The following is an 18,149-nucleotide window of genomic DNA, read 5'->3' on the forward strand; positions in this document are numbered from 1 at the left end:
CACTTCCGTGTATGCCAACGGCCACGGTGCAGACGATGTGGCTTTCTACACAGGTTCAGTCATTTTATGAGGCCAGAATAGAGGACCCCAAGTATTGTCAGATACACTCTGGCAGATCTTCACCAAAGTGTCACTGCACCCTTTAATATCACAGCACACCCTAAAATAAATGCACCCGGGAATAAATGAGAGCTGTAATTTATTAACCCCCCCTCCCCCCCAGGCTCTCCTAAATGCCTGTGATTGGGATTTGAGGGGCTGAAAAGAAAGTAATTCTGCTCATGAAGAAATAGATTTTAGGAAATTGTTATTTAAGCACTTTTATATTGGGACATTTGGTTGCTCTTTTACAATCCATCATTTGTAGAATATGATAAGCAGCTAAATCCCTGTGACCCATCTGCTCTATGATGAACGAGGGCTGAGGCTCTCACCCTAATTAAAATAACAGACTGACTGACGTCAGCAGGTGGCCGGGAAGTTCATAGTAATTTCTTAAAAACTGTCCGATTACCAACATTATCCAGATTATCCACCACTCTATAGACATTAAAGAGGCAAAAAATGCAAAACTGACCCTCCCCCACCATCTTATACACAGGACGTGCTACAAGCCTATACGGGCCCTTAGGTGAACGAGTCCCACTGGACCCCTCCTCACTTTAAATCGTGTGCCCAAAAACTGCACATAGCAGCTCCATCTGCCTCTCTCACAGCAGGAAATCCCAGAACGTTCTCAAGCAGCTGCTTGTAATCGCTCCATCATCTTTCCATGTTCACCTTGCATCCAACATGTCCGTCCCCTCTAATAAGTTTGCAATTTTTCATTTATTGACTATAGGACTGACTTTTCTCCATTAGTCCCATAGACAATCAGTTGAGTCGTACATGTGCACAACCACCTCTCCAGATGGGGGAGTCAGGACCTTGGTTTTTGTGAACAGTTGGACCCCGAATGTTCCAGTGGATAGGTGATCAATTGGGATTCTGGGAATACACTTTTAATATGTGTTATTACAGCCTCCGTATCCCATATTACCACACTGCTCACATTATCCTGCTGTACCACCATGTATGCCAGGTACATAGAAAGAAGGAAGGGCACAACGACCGTAGCAACAAAATACCCCAGTATAAAAGCACATGCGGTATCGCTGCGTTTGTAGCAGTTTTCTCTCATCTAAAACTCCACATAAACTCGTATAAAACACCCAAACTACAGACCTCGCGCCTGTTATAAAAGCTACAGTACGTAATTAACTGCATCAATGTGGCCACGATACCAGCAGCAGGAAGATGTAACCCTGTAAAAAGGGTCAGTATAAAGCTTCCCTCTACAGTCGTAAATTAAAGGAGTTGTCCCGGATTAGAAAAGCATAGTGACTTTTTATTTCTTCCATAAAACGCACCATCCCTCGTCACAGGTTGTGTGTGTAGTACCAGACACAACCTTTAAACACAACTTGCAATGTTTATAGAAGAAAGCAACTGTGTTTTTCTAATCCTGGACATCCCCTTTAAATTTTAAAATTCTGACTGGCTGCAACCACCAGTAGGGGGAGTGTGATATAAACACATATGCAGTAGGGTCCCCCCTAGTGGTGGAGGCCAGCAGACATACTCAGGAATTGCCTGACAATATACTGTATAGAAGAGCATTCACCGTATTATATTTCAGCCTGATACAATCACGGGTGAAGAGTCAATTGGTTTGTTAGAATATTTCTGATGAAAGTGGTTCCATACGATGAGCTTATAGACTACAGAGGATGAAACTGTAAGTCTCTAATAAGCGAATAATATGAGAGAGGAAGCTTTAAATGCCCACTTGTAGGTAGAGCCTGTGAGTCACTCTGGCCCCACCCACTCAGACAGCCTGTGAGCCCTGTGTCCCCTACTCATTCATAGAGAAAGCCTGAGTCCTGCTTCTGTTGCACACACACAGAAAACGAGCCTGTGAGTCCTGCTCCCCCTACTCATCCATAGAGAGAGCCTGTGAGTCCTGCTCCCCCTACTCATCCATAAAGAGAGCCTGTGAGTCCTGCTCCCCCTACTCATCCATAGAGAGAGCCTGTGAGTCCTGCTCCCCCTACTCATCCATAAAGAGAGCCTGTGAGTCCTGCTCCCCCTACTCGTCCATAGAGAGAGCCTGTGAGTCCTGCTTCTCCTGCTTGCTCAGATAAAGAGCGTGTGAGTCCTGCTCCCCCTACTCATCCATAGAGAGAGCCGGAGAGTCCTGCTCACCCTACTCATCCATAGAGAGAGCCTGTGAGTCCTGCTCCCCCTACTCGTCCATAGAGAGAGCCTGTGAGTCCTGCTCCCCCTACTCATCCATAGAGAGAGCCTGTGAGTCCTGCTTCTCCTGCCCGCTCAGATAAAGAGCGTGTGAGTCCTGCTCCCCCTACTCATCCATAGAGAGAGCCTGAGAGTCCTGCTCCCCCTACTCATCCATAGAGAGAGCCTGTGAGTCCTGCTCCCCCTACTCATCCATAGAGAGAGCCTGTGAGTCCTGCTCCCCCTACTCATCCATAAAGAGAGCCTGTGAGTCCGCTCCCCCTACTCATCCATAGAGAGAGCCTGTGAGTCCTGCTTCTCCTGCCCGCTCAGATAAAGAGCGTGTGAGTCCTGTCCCTCTCGCACACTCATAGAGACAGCCTGTGAGTCCTACTTTCTCAGCCTTTCATCATGTAATCCAACATCTGCGAAAAACGACAAATCCGATAATCCAGCGCTTGTTTATGGCACAAAACTGCAATATCCAGAAGGAAATAGAAAATAACAATTATGGAACAATTTGAGTGCCAATATTACGTACTAAGTGTCATTTCTGTAAATTTTGTGCCTTTCAGAGTTTTGAAAATCAATCAATAATTAGAATGTTTGATAATCCAGCACTTTCTAGAACACATTGAACCTTGGAATTATTAGAAACTTTACAACCTAACTCAATGAGCAGATTCAATGATGCACCCAATAATCAGGATAATGGGGTGAGGGCTGTCAGCTGTAGCTTTGCTGGTTATGATCCAATTTCCCCTCCCCCATGATATAATATGAATTAATCCGCGCTATCTACAGTTGCTGTCGGGATACTGATAACGGGGGTTGAATTGAGACGCACGCAGATAGCAGAGGATTTCCGGTCTTGCTCCTCATTGGATTCATTTTCGGAGTCAGTAATTTCCTGAAGCTCAGTTGCCGAATGACGATGACTTTGGCCGATTTCTCCATTTAACTCTGCAGTCCCATTACCTTCCATCTTGCTTTCTTCTGTAGTGCCCTCGGAGGATCTTACACGTCCCAAATATGTTCCTCCAGGATTTATTTCATCAGAAGAAGATCCAGGTTTCCCATTTCTATCCTCTAATATCACAGACTTTGTGAAGAACATCATCCCGGACGTTGGCATCACCTCGTCCTTCACCATGTCAGGAGATTCATTACCACCAAACGTTTTCTTCTGTAGAGGTTCTGCTGGGATCTCAGGGGGTGATAATGGTTTGGAGATGGAGACATAGCTCCAGTTGTGTATTTCCCTTACACTGCTGGGTTTCGAGATCTGAGAACTGAAGGTTCTCGTGCTGCTCGGACAAAACAGCCTTGATTCATGCTGGGACCTTGCATGGAGAGATGGACCACAGTCCACTACTGTCATAGGGTTCATCCCATTTATGACTGGTCCGACACCAAGCTCCTCATCCTGCTTCTCAATAGTAGGAGATATGTGTATTGATTTTTGGTCTTGCGCACGGTTCTTCCTAGTTTCAGGACTGTTTACTTGTTTCTGCTTGGTGACGTTTCCGTCTTTGGCCATCTTCACCCTTTTCTGTGTTCCGTCTGCTGATAAGTAATAGAGGATGACCTTGGTGTTATCAGATGATGAGGCTTTATTGAGGTTACTCTTCTTCAGCATGGCGCCCTGTAATCCAAGTTGCCGGTTTCTTAGGAGGGGGCTGGCTCCAGCAGGAGAGAAGGTTTTGGATCTTAGAATCAGGTTCCTCCGGAAATCAGACAAGTTGTTAATGTGATTGTTGTAAATGATCGGGTGGGTTTCACTGACAATCTACAAAGGAAAATACTAATTATAACATTATTCTTTTTGTTAATTGAGATTTGCATTTGTATCTGTCAGACCTCCAATCTGTGGGCAGCATAGGAAAGGGCGAGATGCCGAGATATGGAATGTACACGTTTCTGTGCTTTTTCTATGGCGAGGGAAGCAGGACTCACAGGCTTATCTATGAGGAGGTGGGGGAAATGAGACTCACAGGCTTTATGAGTGATATGAGTGGGTGGGGTGAAACAGGACTCACAGGCTTTATCTATGAGGAGGCAGAGGAAGTGAGACTCACAGGCTTTATGAGTGATATGAGTGGGTGGGGTGAAACAGGACTCACAGGCTTATCTATGAGGAGGCGGGGGAAGTGAAACTCACAGGCTTTATGAGTGATATGAGTGGGCGGGGTGAAACGGGACTCACATGCTTTCTATATAAGGGGTATGTGAATAGGACTCAAGCTTTCTCTACTCAGGACTCATGCTTTTTTATGAGTGAGTGGAGGAAGAGGGCCTCTCATGCTTTCTTTATAAGTGGGCAGGGGAAGCAGGACTCACAGGCTTTCTTTATAAGTGGGCAGAGGAAGCAGGACTCACAGGCTTTCTTTATAATTGGGCAGGGGAAGCAGGACTCACAGGCTTTCTTTATAAGTGGGCACGGGAAGCAGGACTCGCAGGCTTTCTTTATAAGTGGGCAGGAGAAGTAGGACTCACAGGCTTTCTTTATAAGTGGGCACGGGAAGCAGGACTCGCAGGCTTTCTTTATAAGTGGGCAGGAGAAGTAGGACACAGTCTTTCTTTATAAGTGGGCAGGAGAAGTAGGACTCACAGGCTTTCTTTATAAGTGGGCAGGGGAAGCAGGACTCACAGTCTTTCTTTATAAGTGGGCAGGAAAAGTAGGACTCACAGGCTTTCTTTATAAGTGGGCACGGGAAGCAGGACTCGCAGGCTTTCTTTATAAGTGGGCAGGAGAAGTAGGACACAGTCTTTCTTTATAAGTGGGCAGGAGAAGTAAGACTCACAGGCTTTCTTTATAAGTGGGCAGGGGAAGCAGGACTCACAGTCTTTCTTTATAAGTGGGCAGGAAAAGTAGGACTCACAGGCTTTCTTTATAAGTGGGCAGGGGAAGCAGGACTCACAGGCTTTCTTTATAAGTGGGCAGGGGAAGCAGGACTCACAGGATTTCTCTGGCAGCATTTGCACAGATTTTACATACTGAAACAAGTCATAAAATGTTCAATGCCGAGCTCAGCATCTCCATCTAGCTCTATCCTCTGCTGCCCTCACACAGGAGACCCAACATTTACACGTATCTCTGGACTCTCCACACTGTCAGGGAATGTTGAGAGTAGTAGTTGTGGAGATCTCCAGGCTGCATGTTCGTGCTTAGGATATGCCATCCATTGAAGTATTGGTGAGAGATAATGACATGGTGTTGGGGTTCTTTCATATATCATTTATTGTTGTCACGTTCGTGGGTCCGAACTTTCCCAACCCCCACAAACGGGACGTATGCACCGATGAGGCCATATACTATAATGGTGCCAGCAGTGCGAACATGCTCTTTTCTGTGCATCATTTTCGGGGGTATGCGCCTCCTGGTGGGGGGGACACCCGGACATTGAGTATAGGCCTCCAGTAGGCGTACACACTCGAAAATCTTGCATGGAAGAGCGCACGTTCACTCTGCCGGCACCATTATAGTCTATGGCCCAGTCAGGTGCATATGCCCGAATCCCGATTTGAAAGGGGGTTCAGGCATAAACCCTGAGGGAGCCAACAAATGGGCGCCAGAAAGCAATGTGAAAGCACCCCGAGTGTCCACCTGCAGTAGGCGTGCACGCCCAAAAATGAAGCACATCAGAGTGCATGTTCACTCTGCCAGCACCATTATAGTCTATGACCCAATCGGCGCATATATCTGAATACCGTTTTTTTTTTTGGGGGGGGGGGACATAAGCTCTGATGGGACCAACGAGCGGGTGCCAGAGCGCAGTGTGGGAGCAGATTACCTGCACGCGTGCACTAATTGTCTTCTGTCTCACAGATAGAATTTTATTGTCAGGATTCTCCATTTCATCCTCCATGCACAGGGAGATGGCGGCTGCTTTCTGGGCATTTAAACTGTTAATGGGAAAAAAAATAAATAAATAAAGTGACGCTCAGCAGGGTCCTACTCTGGGCAAGCTAAGATGTAGGAATTGGTGTAGACTTAAAGGGATTGTCCAGGAGTAGATAAACGCGCCAGCTGTTTCTGCGGGTAATTTATGGTTTTCCATCTCAGTTCCATGGAAGTGAACGGTGCAGAGCCGCAATACCTAACAACCTGTAGATATGGGTGGTGCTGTTTTTCAAAGAAGACAGCCATAATATCTAAGCCTGGACAACCCCTTTAAGGATTTTTTTTCTGAGTTCATGATCAGATAAAACTTAATTAATCATAGTATAAGGAATTTTTAAGCAACTCTCTATACTTTACCATTTTCAAGATCTCTGGTTATTTTCAGTGAATCGAAACTTTATTTTTTAAATGCAGAGTCTCAGTCTCTGACATTGTTTAGCCCTGACACACTGTAACGAGCACTGCAGCTGTTTTAAATGGACATGATCAGGACAGTTTATCAGCCTTTGAAGCTAAGCAAGAATTTTCCCATCCATTGAAAGCAATCAGAGATCTTAAAACTGGCAAGGAATTAAAATATGAAACATATTAGATAAAAAAAATATTCTTGATCATATGTATTAAATCTGAGAATGATCACCTGCTGAGAATCTTTGCGAATGATCAAATTTTGATTAGAAATTGTAAGTTTTCGTAATAAAAGTGATTTTTCCAAAGTGAATGAAGGACGTCATATGGAAATATGCGATATTTATACCATAAGAAATTCTGAATAACTGAAACTTGTTACTTTCTGTACAGCAGCCTGCCCCCTTCTGGCGGCTCCAGGAATGTATTATTCTATAACACAGGTGCCATTCTTCATCTACTTCACCTGGAGGGAGGACAATGGTCGGTGACGTCTTGTGCTCTGCTGCTTCTAGCTGACTCTGATGTCTTTTCCGGTCTGAAATCATCCGCACATACAGGCAAGTCTGATTGTTCTATTGTAGTGCAAAAAATTGAAGAGTCTGAGATGCAAGATATGAAGCATTGATTGATTTATCCCGTTTGTGTGTAGTATAAAAGTGTGCAGTGTCAGATCAATGTTGGTGACGTTCCATGGAAAGTGCATGGGATTTACTTTCCCATATTTCGGAAAGAGTAAGAAAAGCTCAATTGTTCTGTTTTTAGATTGCACAATAAAGGCTACTTTCACACTAGCGTTGTGTGACGTACGTCGCAATGCGTTGTTTTTTGGGAAAAACCGCATCCTGCAAAGTTGCCCGCAGGATGCGTTTTTTTCTCCATAGACTTGCATTAGCGACGCATTGCCACACGTCGTATCCATCGTGCGACGGATGCGTCGTGTTTTGGCGGACCGTCGGCACAAAAAAACGTTACATGTAACTTTTTTTGTGCGTCGCGTCCGCCATTTTCAACCGTGCATGCGCAGCCGGAACTCCGCCCCCTCCTCCCCGGACATTACAATGGGGCAGCGGATGCTTTTGAAAAACTGCATCCGCTGCCCCCGTTGTTCATTAATTTCACAACTTGCGTCGGTACGTCGGCCCGACGCATAGCGACGGGCCCGTACCGACGCAAGTGTGAAAGTAGCCAAATAATAGCACCCTAGGGTTCATTCAGACGTCGGTGCAGAGCAGACTGAGATCGGACCACAAAGCATGAACTGACCATGGGTCACATAATAGTGCTATACAGTGCACATACAGTATATTACCATCATCCAGTGCCCATAATACCAGTGCTATACTGTGAACATATAATACCATCATCCAGTGCTCATAATAACAGTGCTTTACAGGGAACATATAATACCATCATCTAGTGCCCATAATACCAGTGCTTTACAGGGAACATATAATACCATCATCTAGTGCCCATAATACCAGTGCTATACTGTGAACATATAATACCATCATCCAGTGCCCATAATACCAGTGCTATACTGTGAATACATAACATCCAGTCCTATACAGTGACATTATAATAGCATCATCCAGTGCCCATAATACCAGTGCTATACAGGGAACATATAATACCATCATCCAGTGCTCATAATAACAGTGCTTTACAGTGCGTACGTAACATCCAGTGCTATCCAGTGACATTATAATAGCATCATCCAGTGCCCATAATACCAGTGCTATACTGTGAACATATAATACCATCATCCAGTGCCCATAATAATAGTGCTATACTGTGAACATATAATACCATCATCCAGTGCTTTACAGTGAATACGTAACATCCAGTGCTATACAGTGACATTATAATAGCATCATCCAGTGCCCATAATAATAGTGCTATGCAGTAGCATTAATCTTTACTAGCATGCATTTCTGTAGCGCCTGCAGATACTGTAGTCCTGCTGACATTTTCACCAACCTGTTGCGTTGGATTCTTGCACTACGTCCCTAGGTGATGCCACTAATGACGCTCCCCCCAGACTGGACAGCACCGGACCGGTGTGCACCATACGGCACAGAGTATCCAGGTCCAGGAGAGATTCCACCTGAAGGGAAAACAAAAAAGATCAAAAGGCAAAAACAAAAGAAACCCAGTGATTAGGAATCCATCAGCCTTCACCATGTGCTGATTATCCCTGAAGAACGCGGCTCGGGGCAGCACCTCACTTCTCCAGCATCTCCTCCGGGTTGCAGAGATGCATCTCGGCTTTGGACTCTTCTTCAGTTCCCTCCCTGTAATTGGGGCATCCATTACTATTATCACATAGAATGATCGACATACCCAACGCTTCCATATCTCCACACTAACAATCAGAACAGCCAGATACAATGTCCCTATACAGAGAGAACTATAGAACGGGCCAAGGGTTATCATCCTCCCTGATTTACCTGAATACAAAGTATCTCGGGCGCCGCTTATCTGACGCCAAACTTTAGGGTTGGAGAGGTGAAACGCAGCCTCAGGTGCAGGTATATCCCCCCACTTAATCTAATGCGGACCACTGACATTACATTGTCTGCATCCTGAGTTATTGGCCAGTGGTATATCTGCCAGAACTAGACCTCGCCGCTGCTATGAGACCCTTAAAGGGGTTGTCCGGTCCAAATCGATAAGCACCTGCAGTCACTCTGTGTGCCTTAAGACTTCTGAATCCCCCCAGCACATGCACTGTGGGGTTCCCTAGTTTATGACCCAGGACCAGAGGGTATTTATGAGTTATACATGCTCCCGGCCAGTGGGCGCAGCCTCACTTCCATACACTTACATGGAGCAAGGCCACAACCCGGGAGTATGTATAACGCATACATACTCGCCGGTCAGAAACTGGCGAATCCCCACAGTGCGTGTGCTGGGGGGATTCATAAGTCAGCAGGCTCACAGAGTGACTGCAGACTTATCGATTTGGACAGGGCAACCCCTTTAAGTGAATGGAGGACTGTATATAAATTGCCATCACTGCTTCTTTCTATATGACCCAGTGCCAGATACTTGATACATTTTTACCATATAAATGTAACAATGTTATTAAACCCTAATATAAATACATAAACATACAGTCAGGCACAATGCAAATGATAACCAACACACTTTCTGCTCTCCCCACAAGAGGGCGATCATTATCTCTCTATTAGCTCTCTATAGAGTGCCCCCTTGTGGTTGAAACAGACAAGGCAAGATAATGATGCCGCCAGTCGTGGCCAAAGCTTTTGAGACAGACACAAATTTTGCTGATTCAGCTTTTAGAATGGCAATTTGCATTAACTCCTGATTGTTATGACAAGTGATTCGATAAATTGCGGTCATTCCATGTCAAGAAAATAAGTTTAAAAAAAAAAACAATATAAAAACATTTCCACTGAATTTCAGCTCTGCCCAAAAATGACCTACTTAAATAATTCCAGTGATTTTCTCATTTGTTCAGGAGAAAGTATTGATGAGGACAAGGCAGCTGATCTCACTCATGATGCTTGAATTATATGAGCAGACTGAAACGTGCAGCCATCATTAGTTTGCATCTGAAGGGCTTTACAGGCAAGGACATTGCTGCCTTGTAAGATTGCCCCTAACTCATCCATTTATCGGATCATCAAGACCTTCAAAGACAGTGGGCCTCCAGGGCCAAGTCCAGTGATTGCCAAAACAGTCTCCTACATTCAGTTACTGTCTGTGATCAACCCCAGCGCAGAGCTTGCTCAGGAATGGCAGAGGGCAGGCGTCACTTCATCTGCACACACAGTGAAGGAAAGGCTTTTGTACGTTGGCCTTTTGTCAATGAAACCAGCAAATAAGCAGGAGATTTGCATAAAAAGAAGCTATGACTACTATAGAGATATATTACAGAAGTCAGCAAACAATCATCTATATTATAGCTCTGTCTATACATGTATGTTAATTGAAATATGGAGGCATTACTACTTCAATGGGCTGCCCCTCTCTGCAACATTTGTACTTTACCCGGGAGAAAGAGGATAGCTTGAGGGTTCATGTTGTCGGGACTATCAGTAATTAGTTATCATATACTCGGGTGTATAGAAAGCAAAACATAACTGTAAATATATATATTTTTGTCAGTGATAATCTACAAATTGCAGAATTAAGAACGGACCTTGGCTATGGTAATCAGGGAAGCGAGCAGGTGCAGTGAAGGGTCGGAGATATACTGCCTTTCCAAAATCATTGTCAATTGGATATCTGGGGGGGGAGAAAAACATGAATTAGCACTTTAGGTTTAGCTCTGAGAGAATGTTCTGAACCATTGAGGAGTCATTAAAATAAATTTATATACATGGGGTAGAGCACACGTAAAGTTAAATGCTTAGTTTATTTCAGTATGCAACTGCCACTAGGGGGAGCTCCATACACACGCATGTATGTATGAGCAGTGTATGCAGTCAGCTCCCCCTAGTGGAAACTGCAGACAGATGAACTTTTTTTAGTAGTGTCCTGGATTTTGTAAAAATAGCCCAATAGCAACACATTTGATAAAAAACTCGGCTTTTAAACCAGTTTCCACCATTGGTATCACTGTACTCGGCGGGTTTGTGCCATGCGCACTATCATCACTGCTATGGGCTGTGACTGGCGGTGTTGGTCATGTTCACGTCCGGACAAAAGTGGAAGCATTGAGCCCGGCGAGAGGCTGAGGGTTGCAGGGAAGGATCACTCAGGATGTCCTCGCTTTCTCCTTGATACATTTGTATTATTAAAATGAATTAAACTCTGAATGAAACGCATAATAAAGTCCAGGGCTGATGTATAAGCCTCACGTTCAGGTATTGGCTGATGTCCCACCTGGAAGCTCTCGGTGTTGGGGGCTTCTCTCTGTTAGTTTTCTCATCAGGCTTCTGATCAGTCTTTGGCTCAAAATCTAGCGGGATTCTTAAAGGTGGGATTCTCTGCAGATAGCCCAGGCTGCATTTCTAGAAGAAAACACGTGATATATGATTTACAACCACTTAAGTGACAATAAAATAAAGGAATTGCTTTATAGCAGTGATGCTCAACCTGTGGGTCCAAGGTGTTGCAAAACTCTCATGCTAGGCATGCTGGGAACTGTAGTTTTACAATAGCTGGAGAGTCACAGATTAGACCGTGTCCACTGAATCAGGCCCCGGAGAAGCAGATTCCAAGGTCCACAATGTGGGATTCTGCTGGTATTGATGGGTGCTGCATTAAATGCTACGAGGTAGGTGTTGCCGCATCTTCGTATGGGGCTTTATTCACATATTGAGTTTTATATTCTGATTTATTTGGCTGTATTTTTGCCAGATTGCATCAAGAAACTGTACATAACTGGAACATGTGACTATACCCTGTCTGTAGGACATTAGATTGCCGGTAATCCCTCTATTTTCTACTCTCGGTTGCTCTCTATATTTGCAGCATGCGCCGCCCTCCTGTTCATGGTATTTATTGCATAATCTAGTATTACAGCATCATAAAACCAAGTTCACAAATCACTCAGAATATCTGCGAATGTGACTTGTGGTTAACAGCTCTGCACACAGAAACGGGGTCACCGCTGGATTTCTGCAAATCTGTGTCCTACATTGTTCTTTCGACTCTTGCAGAAAAAGAAATGGGCTGAGAGAGCTACAAGGGTTAAACTTACCGTAATGGGGGCCTAACTAATATAGGCCCCTGATCCAGTAGTGTAGCTACCGGGGGGGCAGAGGGTGCTGGTCCCCCGGCCCAGTGCTCTGAGGGCGCCCACCCGGAGCTACGCTACTGTAAGGGTACCGTCACACAGTGCAATTTTGATCGCTACGACGGCACGATTCGTGACGTTCGAGCGATATAGTTACGATATCGCAGTGTCTGACACGCTCCTGCGATCAGGGACCCCGCTGAGAATCGTACGTCGTAGCAGATCGTTTGAAACTTTCTTTCGTCGTCTAGTGTCCCGCTGTGGCGGCATGATTGCATGGTGTAACATATATCGTATACGATGTGCGCATAGTAACCAACGGCTTCTACATCGCACATACGTCATGAAATTATCGCTCCAGCGTCGTAGATTGCAAAGTGTGACAGCAGTCTACGACGCTGGAGCGATATTGTTACGACGCTGGAGCGTCACGGATCGTACCGTCGTAGCGATGAAAATTGCACTGTGTGACGGTACCCTAACTGTATCGGCGTGCGCAGCGCTTCTGCGGCAGAGCAGGGAGAATCGATCTCCCTGTTCTGCCGCTACGAGGCTCCTGAGCAGGCGGGAGCCTGGAGCCAGCAGTGGGCCCCCCGCCGTCATCGGAAGATCAGCTGTACCGGTATTTAGCCAATACAGCTGATCGCATTGATGGGAGAAGGAGCGCTGCGCTGCCCTTCTTCTCCCATTATCCCCCTGTCAGTGTCAGCGTCTGACGTCGCCGACACTGACAGCGGGCGCGATGACGTCACTGCCCGACGCCCGCTGTCAGGAGATCAGTGGGAGCCGCGCAGAAGCCAGGAAGAAGACAGGAGAGTATTTATTTATTTTGAAAGGGTGCTGCTGCCTTATTACAGGGTCTGACTATAGGGGTGCTGCCTTATTACAGGGTATGACTTTAGGGGTGCTGCCTTATTACAGGGTCTGACTATGGGGGTGCTCCTTATTACAGGGTCTGACTATGGGGGTGCTGCCTTATTACAGGGTCTGGCTCTGGGGGTGCTGCCTTATTAAAGGGTCTGACTCTGGGGGCTGCCTTATTAAAGGGTCTGACTCTGGGGGCTGCCTTATTACAGGGTCTGCCTATAGGGGTGCTGCCTTATTACAGGGTCTGACTATGGGGGTGCTGCCTTATTACAGGGTATGACTATAGGGGTGCTGCCTTATTACAGGGTCTGACTATGGGGGTGCTGCCTTATTACAGGGTCTGACTATGGGGGTGCTGCCTTATTACAGGGTCTGGCTCTGGGGGTGCTGCCTTATTAAAGGGTCTGACTCTGGGGGCTGCCTTATTAAAGGGTCTGACTCTGGGGGCTGCCTTATTACAGGGTCTGCCTATAGGGGTGCTGCCTTATTACAGGGTCTGACTATGGGGGTGCTGCCTTATTACAGGGGCTGCCTATGGGGGCTGCCTTTTTACAGGGTCTGACTATGGGGGTGCTGCCTTATTACAGGGTCTGACTCTGGGGGCTGCCTTATTACAGGGTCTGACTCTGGGGGCTGCCTTATTAAAGGGTCTGACTCTGGGGGCTGCCTTATTACAGGGTCTGACTATGGGGGCTGCCTTATTACAGGGTCTGACTATGGGGGCTGCCTTATTACAGGGTCTGACTATGGGGGGGACTGCCTTATTACAGGGTCTGACTATGGGGGTATTGCATTATTACAGGGTCTGCCTATGGGGGTACTGCCTTATTACAGGGTCTGACTATGGGGGTGTTGCTTTATTACAGGGTCTGCCTATATGGGGGGGCTGCCATATGCTATAGAGTCTGCCTATGGGGAGTGCATTATACTATATTGTGGACTCTTTGGTGCATTATGCTACTGTATATGAAGGCTATCTAGGGGGCCATCATACAGTATGGAAATTACAGAGAGGGGGTCATTATACATTGTTGGAGGCATCAAACAGTTTGGGGGCTACTAAGGAGTCAGTATACTGTGTGGGTGCATTATACTGTGTATATTGGAGCTGTACAGGGGGGAGACTCAGGACTTTACATTTAATAAAGTGGACACTTATTGTTATAGGGGAACTCAGGTTACTGTGACTGTCCTAGGGGCACAGAGGGCATTATTACTTTCTAGGGTCAAAATATGGGCACTGTTTTCTAGGGCACTTGCACCCGGCAATACTATATTGTAGAGAGTTGCTTTAGAATTTAGAGGGCACAGAGAACCACACAGCAGGGGCAGTAATAGGAACACATACGGCAGCAGCGGCTCAGTATTGTGGTATCAGGGGCAGTAATAAGGACACATACCCCAATACTGAGCCGCTGCTGGCGTATATGTCCTTATTACTGCCCCTGATACCACAATACTGAGCCGCTGCTGGCGTATCAGGGGCAGTAATAGGGACACATACGGCAGCAGCGGCTCAGTATTGGGGTATCAGGTGCAGTAAGAGGGACACATATGGCAGCAGCGGCTCAGTATTGGGGTATCAGATGCAGTAATAGGGACACATACGGCAGCAGCGGCTCAGTATTGGGGTATCAGATGCAGTAATAGGGACACATATGGCAGCAACGGCTCAGTATTGGGGTATCAGATGCAGTAATAGGGACACATACGGCAGCAGCGGCTCAGTATTGGGGTATCAGGTGCAGAAATAGGGACACATACAGCAGCAGTGGCTCAGTATTGGGGTATCAGGTGCAGTAATAGGGACACATACGGCAGCAGCGGCTCAGTATTGGGGTATCAGGGGCAGTAATAGGGACACATATGGCAGCAGTGGCTCAGTATTGGGGTATCAGGGGCAGTAATAGGGACACATACGGCAGCAGCGGCTCAGTATTGGGGTATCAGGTGCAGTAATAGGGACACATACGGCAGCAGCGGCTCAGTATTGGGGTATCAGGGGCAGTAATAGGGACACATACGGCAGCAGCGTCTCAGTATTGGGGTATATCAGGTGCAGTAATAGGGACACATACGGCAGCAGCGGCTCAGTATTGGGGTATCAGGTGCAGTAATAGGGACACATACGGCAGCAGCGGCTCAGTATTGGGGTATCAGGTGCAGAAATAGGGACACATACGGCAGCAGCTGCTCAGTATTGGGGTATCAGGTGCAGTAATAGGGACACATATGGCAGCAGCGGCTCAGTATTGGGGTATCAGGTGCAGTAATAGGGACACATACGGCAGCAGCGGCTCAGTATTGGGGTATCAGGTGCAGAAATAGGGAGACATACGGCAGCAGCGGCTCAGTATTGGGGTATCAGGTGCAGTAATAGGGACACATACGGCAGCAGTGGCTCAGTATTGGGGTATCAGGTGCAGAAATAGGGACACATATGGCAGCAGTGGCTCAGTATTGGGGTATCAGGTGCAGTAATAGGGACCCATACGGCAGCAGCGGCTCAGTATTGGGGTATATCAGGTGCAGTAATAGGGACACATATGGCAGCAGCGGCTCAGTATTGGGGTATCAGCAGGATGAGGAGTTTGTGCAGGTTGGGAATAGATGGTGATGGGGCTGGAATATGAGAAGTGAAATGTGTCTTTGTTGTTTTCTCTGCAGGTGAGTCCTGGCTGGAAGATGTTGTCATGTTGGTCTGGGCCAGATGGAAAAGACGGGAAAAATGAACGATTCCATCAGAAAGGACGTCAGCGGTAAGACATTATCTGTAACTGTGCAGTGATCTGTTATATGTTCTGTAGGGCTGGTATCTACCACTGACCATATAGCGGTAATATCCATGTTGGTCGTTATATAGAGATTATCTTCAGTAACAGCGCAGTCATCTGCTGAGGTTCTCCTCCAGTATTAGGGCGCGTCACCCAGTTGTAATCAAGGTTACCTGGTTAGGGGCCACTCAGAAGTTTCGCCCCCCCCTGAACCAAAACCCTAGCTACGCCTCTGCCCTGATCATAATGAACTTGGTTGGGCAAAAAGTCGTCAGATGTTCTGGATTATTGAGAAAGTTTTAGGGTATGGCACACGTAGAATGGACCTCTGCTGATTTTTCTGCAGCTTGATTTTATAAATCCACAGGGCAAAAACACTGTGTTTTTCCTGTGGATTTATAGCGGATTTACCACGGTTTTTGTGCGGATTCCACTGCGGTTTTACACCTGCAGTTTTCTCTTATGGAGCAGGTGTAAAACTGCTGCGGATTCCGCACAAAGAATTGACATGCTGCGGAATGTAAACGGCTGCGTTTCCGCAAGTTTTTTTCCGCAGCATGGGCACAGCGTTTCCGGTTTCCCATAGGTTTAAATTGTACTTCAAACTCATGGGAAACTGCTGCGGACCTGCAGCAAAATCCGCATCGTGTGCACATAGCCTTATACATTTAATTCACAAGGGTTGAAGCCTTGAAGATCACTCAACAGTCTGAGGAGTCGCACGTTTTTTAGGCTTCTGGTCTCTCCAGATCCCAGATTATCCTGTGCCAGACTGAAACTTTCCAGACTATTGGAGGCAGGATAAAATGAGAGTTCTAAGGCCACAGTTAGTGTTTGTAGGACAAAACCAGGAGAAGAACAATCAGAGGAAAAGTCACCACTTCTGTATTTATCACCCACTCCTGGTTTTGACTTACAAATACTGATGTAAAATACTGACCAAATACTGATAGTGTGAACGTGGCCTACCAAAGACATTACTACTAGGGTTATTGTGGTGGGGCGGACCCTTCACAGAAACCCCTTTATAGCAGCAGGCGGCCGCCAGGTAATTGTACATTGCTCCCCATCTCTGTCATTGCCGACGACTCACCTTTGCGCGTTTGTCCAGAATCTCTTGTGAATATTTCTCCAGCGCATCAAGTCCGAGCAGAATCCTCTGAGCCATTTTTCCGTTAAATTAAACTGAAAGTGAGATAAAAACATCTAAAACAGATTTGACTATATAAATGATACAAACATCAATGCAAAATCTAATTATAACAGGAAGTGCTCCACATGCGGTGGCATCCGTCCAGGCCAGCGACGTCGCCTTGGGCCACTACACGGGTCACACGGTCAAAAATCGCTCCGTGCAGCTGCTTCTTTGCAGAAATATGCAGGTGAATGGGGTCAAATTGCGCCCCCCTGGGGGACAGAGACAAGCCACGAAACTTTATAATATTTTTAATTGGCTGCATTTTTGTTCCTCGCCCCTTTCAGTCGGGCTATCACCATATTCACCGACCTTTTGCTGCCCTGTAGCAGCCACATAGTGCGATCTACCGTATGTTGCAGCCAAATTCGCCGTCCAGCTCAAGGCTACAATTTAATGAAGAAATGTCAACCTCCTGTCTTCCATGGAGTCCTAATCTAAAAGCTGGAAGTTTCCAGCAAAGCAGCGTGACGAGTCCCTACAGCCTCCATATTGGTTGTCAGGTAGAACTGCCGAATAATAGACCTTTATACGATGTAACCAGCGGCTCCAGGAATCGGGGACATTTTCCAGCTTTATCCTATCGGAGATCTGATCCCTGAAATGATTACATGAAAGCGGCGTAACGGTGACGGACAATCCAGCAAGTGGCCCCACGATGAAGGATCGCTCCGGGGTCAGTAGGGAATATTGTGCAGGTTACGCCTCGGTCATTACCATAAATGCAGCTACTGCAAGCTGCGGCTCTCCAATTGTTGCAAAGTACAAATCCCAGCATGCCCTGGCAGTTTCACTGCAGTCGGAAAGCTAAAGGCTGCATGTTATTGTATGAAGGCATTTGAAGAACCTTTGCACACATTATACCATGAGTCATGTCATCATTACCCCGTGTGTCTGGATCCCTGTGTCTGGCATTCATGCCCAGTGCGGCCCTTGTTTCCAGCTCTTGTGCTTTGCAACAAAGTATCAGCAGATCTGTGCGTCCTTCTGGTTCCTATGGACACGACACGCACTTCA

The 18,149-nt window shown here is 46.4% G+C and overlaps 2 protein-coding genes across 5 annotated transcripts in view; one reads left to right on the plus strand and one right to left on the minus strand.

The window, feature by feature from the left end:
• Positions 1–2,720: 2,720 nt before the first annotated feature.
• On the minus strand, positions 2,721–18,109 carry C8H1orf141 (chromosome 8 C1orf141 homolog). 2 transcript variants are annotated; one of them, XM_069738228.1, is made up of 9 exons: positions 18,018–18,109; positions 17,031–17,122; positions 11,441–11,568; positions 10,755–10,840; positions 8,810–8,880; positions 8,567–8,693; positions 7,053–7,161; positions 6,069–6,180; positions 2,721–4,063 (listed from the first exon to the last, which is right to left on the minus strand). In XM_069738228.1, exons 2-9 carry the CDS (start codon positions 17,103–17,105, stop codon positions 3,059–3,061), a joined length of 1,713 nt encoding a protein of 570 aa, XP_069594329.1. In that variant the 5' UTR covers positions 17,106–17,122; positions 18,018–18,109; the 3' UTR covers positions 2,721–3,058. The 2 variants fall into 2 exon arrangements, with proteins under 2 accessions (XP_069594329.1, XP_069594330.1); XM_069738229.1 differs by lacking the exon at positions 18,018–18,109 and adding an exon at positions 17,658–17,754.
• IL23R (interleukin 23 receptor) overlaps positions 11,731–18,149 on the plus strand; it is a 54,202-nt gene continuing 47,783 nt past the window's right edge. For 2 of the 3 annotated variants that reach the window (XM_069738227.1, XM_069738224.1), the window contains exon 1: positions 11,731–11,834. The gene's annotated coding sequence lies outside the window, so the exon portion shown is untranslated. Of the gene's footprint in view, positions 11,835–15,828; positions 15,923–18,149 lie in introns of those variants that run through there. The other variant, XM_069738225.1, reaches the window with a different exon arrangement.

This window comes from Ranitomeya imitator, chromosome 8, assembly GCF_032444005.1.
Source record: "Ranitomeya imitator isolate aRanImi1 chromosome 8, aRanImi1.pri, whole genome shotgun sequence".
NCBI classification, from domain to species: Eukaryota; Metazoa; Chordata; class Amphibia; order Anura; family Dendrobatidae; genus Ranitomeya; species Ranitomeya imitator.

What these genes read in the sequence shown, in the direction of transcription:
- C8H1orf141 (XM_069738228.1), bottom strand. Translation starts at nt 17,105, where the DNA reads ATGGCTCAGAGGATTCTGCTCGGACTTGATGCGCTGGAGAAATATTCA. An exon ending in GACCATTGTCCTCCCTCCAG is followed by an intron (nt 6,181 to 7,052) that starts GTGAAGTAGATG and finishes TCCCATTAACAG; the next exon opens with TTTAAATGCCCAGAAAGCAG. An exon ending in CAATTAGTGCACGCGTGCAG is followed by an intron (nt 4,064 to 6,068) that starts GTAATCTGCTCC and finishes TTTCCTTTGTAG; the next exon opens with ATTGTCAGTGAAACCCACCC.